Source organism: Schistosoma haematobium, chromosome 6 (assembly GCF_000699445.3).
Source record: "Schistosoma haematobium chromosome 6, whole genome shotgun sequence".
In the NCBI taxonomy this organism is placed as follows: domain Eukaryota; kingdom Metazoa; phylum Platyhelminthes; class Trematoda; order Strigeidida; family Schistosomatidae; genus Schistosoma; species Schistosoma haematobium.
In genome coordinates, this window is record NC_067201.1 from 8,823,147 (window position 1) to 8,833,898 (window position 10,752).

General features: G+C 34.5%; 1 protein-coding gene across 2 annotated transcripts; it reads left to right on the plus strand.

Annotated features, from left to right (window-relative positions):
• Nucleotide 1: 1 nt before the first annotated feature.
• Nucleotides 2–10,416, plus strand: MS3_00008458 (uncharacterized protein; the record flags this gene model as incomplete). 2 transcript variants are annotated; one of them, XM_012942736.2, is made up of 6 exons in its annotated part: nt 2,413–2,487; nt 4,020–4,163; nt 5,047–5,113; nt 6,247–6,370; nt 7,967–8,033; nt 9,798–10,416. In XM_012942736.2, the coding sequence occupies 6 exons, from the start codon at nt 2,413–2,415 to the stop codon at nt 10,041–10,043; spliced, it is 723 nt and encodes a 240-aa protein (XP_012798190.1). In that variant the 3' UTR covers nt 10,044–10,416. The 2 variants fall into 2 exon arrangements, with proteins under 2 accessions (XP_051065411.1, XP_012798190.1); XM_051216795.1 differs by having other exon boundaries at nt 2–2,487; nt 4,020–6,370.
• Nucleotides 10,417–10,752: the final 336 nt, after the last annotated feature.

A 10,752-nucleotide genomic window follows, 5' to 3' on the forward strand; every position in this document is an offset into this window, starting at 1 on the left:
TAAAATAAGGGTTAGTGGGAGAGAGCACTATCTAGCTCCACAAAGCACTCGACTACGCATCGAATCGTGTAAATTACCTTAATACACAATCTGCCCAAAGGGCAAGTATATTTTTCGTAGTTTAGCTTGAGCATCATCTTAAGTTCACTTTTAGGTTACACAATAGATACTTTTGTTAATTTTAAGGACCAAATATTTCCAATACGTTTTACTTTATTAATAATAACACACAAGATATCTATCATCGCACTTTAAATTTTGCACAAAATACATGAGGCGTTATCTTAGTTCTGACTGGTTAGCCCAAGATCATCAGTATACTATACTTTCACCAATTCTGCTCATTGATGTGCAATGTTAACCAAATTAAAAATTCAAAAGTCAGAAAATACTAATCTCAAGACCAAATAATTAGCTACTAGTAAACTTGAAGGGATCCTGGTAATTGTGAAATTTTATTACTTGCACTACAAACCGGCTTCAGTTAAGACAACCAGTAGGATCTCTGAATCACTGGATAATTTTTCCGTTCCAGTAAACCACTCGAGCAGTGGACATCTACAATCCCGCAGTGAATCGAATCTAGAACCTCCAGGTCTCACAGCGATCTCTTAACCTTTAGATAACCGTGAGTCGATTAATGTTAGTAACTGTCTTGTTCTTAAACTCAGTACCGTTTACCTATAAACACTTTTTAAGTGACGTTCAAACCTAACATGTTATCTCTAAACCGATTAATAAAAATTCCGCCACCTGGTGTCGACACCAAAACGTTCTGTTTGTAGTAACATAATTCCTGAAACTTTGTAATATGTTAAGATTATTGACTTTTGGAAACTGACTAACCATAACATGTTAGCCTGCATTTCTTGAGTTCGTTCTTGTCAAGGTTCCAAAACTTGCAGTGTCCACTTAGTTGAATGATCAATAACCTTGTGACGTGAAGATAATCAGATCTTAAAATGAAATCAACCTGCTTTGTTATTAATTTCATTGGCTAAACTGACAATAATAAAATATACTTTTTCAATTGCCATGTATGTCCGAAACTTGTACTCCCTATATGTATGGTTATAATCTATCTATCTGTAGTTGTTATGACTTGTAATGCTAATCGCTATCACGTGTTAAATTCATCAATTAGAATTCCGACTATAATTTCCCCTATCTTGCTTCTACTATTTCATTCATAACCTGGTATCCTAGACTGTACCAATAACACTTCTGATCTAAACCATTAACCGTGAGCCAACAAGCTAAGCTCCTATGAGCCTAACATGCTAAAGCTCTTCTCTATGCCGCGCTTTGAGTTCAAAAAGTCAACAACCAGTTTATTCAATTATGACCCAAGACTCGTACAATAATATACTCGAAATGACTGATCACGTAGAACACCAAATGCGAGACCATACTTTAAACACAATCATACCACAAGTGGTGTTAAACACAGCAAATAGCAGGTGGAATCCATATTTATATTTATTGCGAGAAGTTAAAAAGTATTTACATAATGCCCATACAAAGCTCCAATTGTCCATTTTCATCTTTCGATGTATACTTCCATCTGAACTGTCTTCGCGTCTTGTCTCCAAGTGTTCTGCCAACGCCGTGCTTTCGATGCACTGAAACTCTTCACTCCGTTTGACAATCGTAGCAACTTTGACGTCACTTCTCGCAACACACTACTTACAAGCAATCTTGTGAGTAGCGTCCACTACAGTGGTAGACGGAGGAGTAAACAGTGCATACTTAGTTAACAGTAACTAAGAGATAATAAAATGTATAGCGACAGTTAATAGGTCTGCTCAAAGCTTACGATAAGGGAATATAGAAATGCAAAAATACAGTTGTCTAGTGCTTCTGCACTAAAAATATGGGTAATAATAGTCCGATAAGTAGTACCGAAAGTCCCAATATTCGTCCCATTATAACAGTTAATATCATATAAATGTTGTCAGCTTTAAAACCGTCTCACATCAGTATCCACCAACCTTCTCCTCTCTGGTCCTGTCATTCCCGAATACTCGAATTAACATATCGAAAGATTTTATTTTGATTTGTATTCAGTCAAATGGTGACATATTACTCATGTAAAATTAAATAAACGTAGGACAGCAGCTAAGACGTTCGACCTTCAGTCACTAAGTCTCCTGTTCGAACTACGTTCCACTTCGGTTTACGCAGCTGGCTAGTCTCACTAGCCTTCATGTTTAAAGTTTGACTCGAAACCAAATGTTAGAATCTGCACCCGGCAGTGAGTTAATGCTAAAATAAATTCTGTTCATCCGTTATTCATCGTTGATATACTTTTGTATTGTTGTTAAAGAATTTTTCTTACAATTTAAATTTTCTAACCATATTACTTAAATAATAGACAAAACAATTTTGGTACATGATTCCCACCGGTCTAAAATGAATAGACACAAAGAACTGTATGCAAAACAATTTCAGCATAAAGAAAACAAATGGAGAGATCTACTACACAAAGTAAGTTATGTTCTCTATAACAAAGTTTTTATGATTATGTCTTGGCAATGTTTGAATATGCTGTCAATCTACGTGGTTACTTCTGTTGTTATTTGTGTCATAATTACTATTATCTTGTATGGCTAACACTAATGATAACGAAATTTATCACTATAGTATAGTAACTACCAATGTCCAACTCTATCGGGTAAGTAATAGTGAGGTTAGACGCAGGGTATTTGGTAAATCAGTTGGTGAAATTGTGAATCCTCATCGACTGAGATGGTTGGGTCACGTGTTACGTATGCCTGAACACCGATTACCACGACGTGCAATGCTATCCGGTATTGGAGATGGTTGGAAGAAAGTTAGGGGCGGCCAAACCAAAACGTGGCATCAGTGCTTGAAGACACTAACTTCTAATCTGAGCCATGTTGGTAGATGCAGACTACTTGGTTGGGGTCCGCGTGACTATCGTAACCAATGGTTGAAGACTCTTGGTGACATGGCTCAGAATCGACCACAACGGCGTCGGTGTATACACTCTTTGTCTTCCCTTAAACCGTGAGATTAAAATTACTTTATACCTTTCTTTCTACAAGATAATTCTTTCTACCTGTATTATATCCTTATATGCAATCTCTCTTTTATATATTACTACCTTTGAAGTAAATACTTCTCTGAATTTGGTGTTCATCTTGTGCTAATGAGGTGTGGCAACTTGGGCCGATACCATGTATGTGCCTGGTCCTACGTTGTAGTTGACTGACTAACTGACCAGCTCTACAGTACTTATTATCAGGTTAGGCTAATTCAATACCGTATGTATTAGTTGTCTATGAACAATCAGTATCATTCTTCAAGGAATTTTGTTCGATTTTCTACTCTCGGTTATAATTAGATAAAGATGTGTCTGATTCTTCAACAAGAAAATTATATGCATTACTTCCTTCAGTCGTTATAATACCCGGTAATAATCTAATTTTTGCTGAACTAGCTGTAAGCTTAAGAGCCCAATGGTATGTAGTATTTCAACACTTAGTATTGTCATCTTTTATCTGTTTTTCTGGTGTACCGTAAGTTTTTGCAATATATCAAATACACTTACTAAATTTTTGTCATTTAAGAAAAACTAAAAGCTTAAGCCTCTCCAGTTCGTACATTTTGTAGGAATAAAAGTCATTATCTGTAACAAACAGTTGTTAATCTGTAAACTATCAACACATTCAGGTCTGATGATCAACTTCTGCTCCAGTATCAACCATCATAGTTTCTTGATAAATATTAAATTATGAATAGAACTTAACTGAGAATATACTGATGACCCTATTGATATGTAACTTATTGTAATCACTAGTTAACTAACAACTATCCTAAGGACTGTTAGTATGAGAATATAATAGCTTCCACAGTTAATTCATCAGATGATCTGCAATTATATTTATTTTTTTAAAAATTTCTTTACAAATTATCAAACTTATTTTTTCGTAATATTACTCTCCATTAATTGCCTTTTATTGTGTCTTTTTATTGCTACCACTTTGCAATACAAGCGTTTTATGGAATCAATGAAATTGAAACGTACACATTTTATCGATCACCTTAGAAACATATACAATTCAGAACCAGATAGTTTAACCGATCAACTACTTCAAGAGAAAAGAGAACTTTTAAAAAGTTTGGTCTCAGGTAGTGAAGTATGTAGTGTATTTATCTATTTGTATTTATATTCCATTATATAGTTATCACGATCTATCAGTTAGCAAAGACGTGAAAAAAATCTTACAGCATTGTTAATTTTAAATTTCTCTTTTTTGTTATCTACCATCGAATATTATGCAACTTATATACCAAATATAGATGTAGAATTTCTATAGTTTACATCATCCATAAGCCGTAACTAGATAACCATTAAGAAGTATTTGACAGCTCACTAAGCATTATACCCAGGAAATTGTAGATCTCCTAATGAACATTTAAAATTTAAACGACTGAATAGGTACTCATTGGTTTGCATCCATAACTTCAACCAATTCCCGGTATTACACACTCATCTTTCTATGTCATTATTGAATAACTGCTTCACTACTCATATAACTGAACTCCGCCTATCACGGATTTTCTGACCAGAACTCCGAGGTTCGCTTCAATCTGTGACATAAACTTTGAGAACCGTTCAATTTGTACGTGACATCATGTACGGCTTGTCAATTGTTTGCAATCACTAATACACTGGTCTAAAGCTTAACTTTATTAGTTGTTAGAGAAGCATCTCGTTCATATCATCAACAGTTGATAAACAGTACATAGTCATGATATCTTGTTTGCATCTTATTTCTATGAAGGTGACAGTTTTATTGCACTATCACTGAATATATATATATATATATATATTCTCAAGTAATGTCCATCGACCGGGAATAATCTTAATATTAAGTTAGTCGTAGTAAAAATATTTTTGCTAACTAATGGAAAAAATAATTATTACTATCGGTATCAGATTCTATATTTAACAGTCATTTCTTTCTCTCTTTCCATCTACCGTTGAAAATCTCCCTTGCCTCCCCCCCCACTTACCAGGCGGAACAATTAGATCTGGATAGTTTAATCTTACTACAAGACAGAGTTCTAGATGAATTATCTGTTGGTTAGTGGAACTGTTGCTTTTCATTTAATACTTCTTGTATTTTTACCATTTTTTTCCGTATTTCCAAACTGCATTTGATTTGTATTATGTTTTCATGAATATTAATCCGATTATGAGATAGATGGTAGAGATTGGTAGCTCTGATGTGTTGTTTTAATGCAGTTTCGTTCTCTGAACTTGGTAATTTAATTGTGAAGTTTTTAATGTCCTTCTGAACAACATCGTCAGCACAAAATTCAGAAAGTTGTGTAAAAAGTGTGGTTGTTCTTTAATGGAACCCTAAATGACTAAAGTTTTTACTGATGGTGTTGTAAAATGAACAATGAAAGTTCCACGATTACACTATGCAACTTAGATAATGAAACTTCATCAAAATCTGATTATTACAGGATTGTCTTCTTGACTATCTGAGCTACTTACATAATATAAGCTTTAATATTTCAGGGATTTACCTTAATCCTAACAGTTTGATTATTTTACTCAATCATCTTATTTGCAAGGGTTTGTACCTTCCCACTGTCAATGTTAACGACTGTTATTTATTAATCTATTTTAGCATACGTACGTCCCTAGTGAATTGCCCCTATATCGCCATCTAGTTATGTTTTTTCTGAAGTTGAATAGTAGCTAACATCAGAATTCAGGACGCACTTTTTATTCAGTTGCACGAATTAGATGGTATCAGGGCTCAGTGTTATGTAGAGTTATGTATGTTTATCTAGTTCTTAATGCTGATCGAATTCTATCAGTTAAGATACAATGCGCTAGTAACTAGTCTACATGACTTGACATCGTGTGTACTATGCTGAAATAGTAAATGGTAGTCGGAAGTCGCTAGGATACCTTGAACCTAGGTTTTTTGTTAATCGACATGTCAGTAGTGCATACCTGCCGTCTTCAGAGAACTGATGTGTTCTCTGTGAGATTTGTATTCGTGTCTCCCTGCTTCATAGTTTGAGATGTTTCAAATAAGCTATTTAGGCCTCCAGATAGCCATTTAAAAATACTTTAGTTACATATATCTTAATTCTTAATGAGTAAATTACAACCTGCACTTTGGAGTTAAGTGCTAATTCGTTTGATTGTATGTTATCCGTGGAATACAATACTACATTTTATGACTGTCATTTTAGAAATTGAGGAATATTTCAACCCAGAATTTTGGAATAATACAAATAGTAATAGTAATGGTGCAAATCAATTTCATTTGCTAAATGAATCTAACAGTGAAAATGTTCTTTGTCCTTTATGTCGAATGTAAGTTGTAGTTTATGCGAATTGAATGTTATTCCAATACAGTTTTTCTTCTCTGTTTGATTAATTAACTTGACCTTGGATGGATGCATACAATAGTGACTGATGATATTTAACAACATTAATAGACAATTAATGTGATTTACCGGTTATATTCGTCATAGATATTAATCCCTTGCAGCTTAAGTATATTGGTCAAATCAACTGGTGTGACTTACTTCAAGAGATTTCTTAAACTTCTAGTGATAAGTGGTGACTTGTCGAGCCTAGACACATTGGGAGTGGTAAAGTTGTCACTGATGATACTAGGTGATCGTTGCGTTATATGCCGGATTGGTTGGAGTGGAAGTTGTGCCAATGAACCCCTACTTAATCTATCTAGCTAAAGGATTCTAAATAGGAAGAAACTTCCATACTAAATTCCACTGCTACTACTATCCACCTATTCTATAAAACGTTTGAAAGAAATAGCTACATCGAGGTTGACGGTTAATGAATGCAAGTATATACCAACAAAGATTGATCAAAATCCAGTCCTGAATATTAACAACGGAATAGTTCAAATGCCTAACTAACATTAATGTAAACTTCATTCCACCTTCAAACAAACACAGCTAATTAACTGGTAATGTAAAATCAGAGGATTTTTCGGTATACTGACCATAAATTAAAACCTTGAATATTTAACTGTTGAAAACTATTATACTCACCAGGATATTGGAAAGATTGACAACTTAGTCTTTGAATACACCAATTTAGTTTAAATCTTTTTGATGACTGTCTGGTTTCAGTAAAGTGCATTAAATTTAAGGGTTATCTCCATGTTGAATATTTTGGAAGATTTTGAGATATCAATACCTCATGAACGTGTAAATGACAAGAAATCGCGTTGTTGAAAACATATTATCTTATTATTATACTGGAAGCTAGTAGTAAGGATAGGGGGTCAAGTGACCCATGTTAATCATACTTGAAGCAAGGACTCGTCGCTTGAATTCCATATTCCATGTGTGACTTTACAAACGTGTATAATACCCTAAATATTTCTTAATTTAAATTAAGAAATGACTTACGAATAGTCCATAACGATCCTAGAGCCTTTGGCAGTGGTAGCCTTACAGTTATTCGTAGTTCTTGGGTCATTTTTAATTATGACTCCTCGATTCCTCGTATCCGTTTCTTTAGGCAATACCATTCCACTTATTGTGTAGCAGCGCAAATTCTGTAACTATTTGCAGATCCATTAGTTTGATTTTTAGCTAAACTAATTGTATAATTATCATATTTGTTCTTCGGGCGTAAGAATCAAGATCGGTGAAACCCCATCTTCGTACATAGGTGAATATTTAGAACAAAGACACAGAAACCCTTAAACAACGACTTCATCCATAACTAGTGTTACTGAATATGTAAAGAGATCCCATGGGGTTTTTATTTCGTCTACATGCAAGCTACTCAGTTGGAAAAAAATTACCAAAATGAGATAATCTGAAAGCCTTTAATTTCAGTCCGGCATTGTAACTCCCTAATTCTTTTCTAGACATACTAATTTAATTTGAACATCACTGCTAATTCATCATTCTTCCGTTCTGTTTCTAGTGGCTATTTATCTATGAATAGTACAATTCTCACTTGTTCTTCATGCAGTTTAAATCTAGATACTCAAGTGAGTACACCGTTATGTGCTTATGTGTCTTTTATTATTAACGAATATATTGTTGTTTTCATAAAAGGTCACATCATGATTCCTCACATTGTGTTAGAACTGGTTTTAACAACTTAGAAGAGTGATTATAAATCCTAAAAAACAACTGATTGAACCTTGTCACACAAGTCCTTTGCGCAAGTAGTTCTTGATGTGTTAGCTTCGTATATTAAAGTCTTTACCGATGACGACGGGAATTTGTGAGGCAAGATGAATGAGGTTGATTTTTTAAAGTGCCGACCCATTTCTCCCATTGTGAAAAGACACCATCACTCCAGATGCTAGTTGCCTAAGATGAACCCTTTACTGTTTTCACACTAAAGTACAGTTATCAGTACGATATTCCACTCACCCAACGTCTGCTACTTTTTAAAGATTTTTTTGAGGAATTATAGAGGGCTCTTAATGTATGGCACTCAAATTTGGTACTACATTCAAGTTCCAATCTTAACATCAACACTGGCCCAGTTATATCCGACTGATGACTCAAAAAGAGACTAAATGCGCTCACTACTGATTAGTATCCAAGGTTATATTGTCAGTGTTAAACCTGCTCGAGGATTCGTACCCAAACGATTGGGTAACACGTGAAATATCAAAATCAAAATACAGGGCCAGCGCTTGCGATGGTGTAAACAATGGATTTTGCAAAACTCAATTCCTAAGCTATATAAAGCATTTAAAAATGTCAAGGTATGATTAAAAATGTGTTTCATTCAGTAGTTACTCAGGAATTATCTACAGCAAACTATGCAACGACCAGTAGCTGCGTTAATTCACTGAGACATCCGACAGATTGACACGAGAGCTAAGCTCATGAATTATGGGGATTGTTACAAATAAATAAATAACAGTGAATACATGAAAAATGAGAGTAAATAATTTAAAATGTTAAAAGGATACAATTACAATAATTAATCGAATAAAGGTCATATGTTCTATGAACAGGTAATTTCAGTTATTATTGTGAAAAATAGTTAGAATGTTATAAGTCACTGAATTTTAGTCAGTAGTATACGTAATATACAAAATTTAACAGTCTCCGCCACCCTACACTGATAATAATGATGTGAACACTAGTGACTGGTTTCAAAATGGATTTCGTGGAGTTCTAATGAGAAGCTGTGACCAGTGGAGTTCAACCGTGTCCGATGTGAGGCAGTTACTCACTGAAGACAATTGAGAATGGTCGCTCAATATCGTGAATTGGTTGGGGTTAGATACTAACATTGTTGGATTCCGGCTCAGTGGTCTATATGTTAAGCGTTCGCACGCGAGACCGAAGGTCGTTAGTGTGAGTCCTGCGTGCGGATTGTGGATTTGCACTGCTGAGGAGTCCCACACCAGGACGAAACGGCCATCCAGTGCTTCCAGGTTTTCTATGGTGGCCTAACACTGATCCGTTCATGATACCAATCAAAACTCAACAATCTTCACAACCCTGTACTGAAGAAACCATCGTATGGTGGGAATATGTGGTATGAATAGCTAGCGAACACCTATATATGATTAGTATATGAGGAATTTGTAACGGTTTCAAAATTTCGATAGTTTATGTCACTAATTGTTCTTAGCCAGACTATCATTGAAAACCTAAAAAGCACTGGTCAGTTGTTCCATCCTGGCTAAAATCATTTCGTGATTTAAACTAACAAAAAGTCAATAATTGAATATATGAAACGTTTCTTTTCTCCTACAATTCCTATCGTTTTTTTACTATTCTAGACTGATAGTCTCAATCTTACCACCATAAAAAATAGTTTAATTGATGCAGAAACAAAGCATCAAGCTTCCAGTTGTTCCAATACATCACTACATGCTTGGCTTATTGATCAAAATACTATTAATTGTCAATCACTTACACAAAATGATGACTCAAATGTTAATGACATGCTTCACAAATCATCAGAAATTGTCCAACTGTTATGCGTTGGGTGCGACCAATGTTCATTCATGGAAGTTGTTGTTTGAAACAAGTAGATAATTAAAGAAATCGAACTTTTATTCCCATTATTTATTTATATGTTTGTTGAATGCAATTAACGACTGAAACTGAATTACTTCGGACTGATGATGTTCTGTTCTTTCTTCCACGTTTTTTATTATTGTGGATCATCTTTGTAATGACTGTTATGGACACATTTACAAGGTTGATTCATTTATGATGTGTGAAAAAATAAGCTTTATTCTTGATAATGATGTTGTCAAGACTGTCGATGATACCTGTATTCTACAAAATGTTTACTTTGAAGTAAATAAAAGGCGAATCTGAAGAAATCTTGCAGTGTTTTTTTTTGTTTAAATCAACAGACAGATATTTGTCATTGATATCGGAAGATGGTCGCGCAGTTTCGCAAATTTACTACTGTTAAGTGTCTAAAATATTCGATGCCTATAAGTGAAGTTTTTGCTCCAATATCGGTTCAGACCCTAGTGGGGTCGGGGATCCCCACATCTAGGGTGTTGCATGCTGAGATAAAATAGGTGTAAAATGTATCCTACTTTTGAATAAGTGTCTCAGACTAATCCATGATGCAAAGCTTACTATGTACTGTTACTTATGCGCGATACTTTAAGTAAGATCAATTAGCTTTCAATTAAATACGAGATGAAAATTTTTATTTTAAAATTAATCCTATTTGAATATTACAAGAGTAGGACACATTTCCTCTATGCTTGT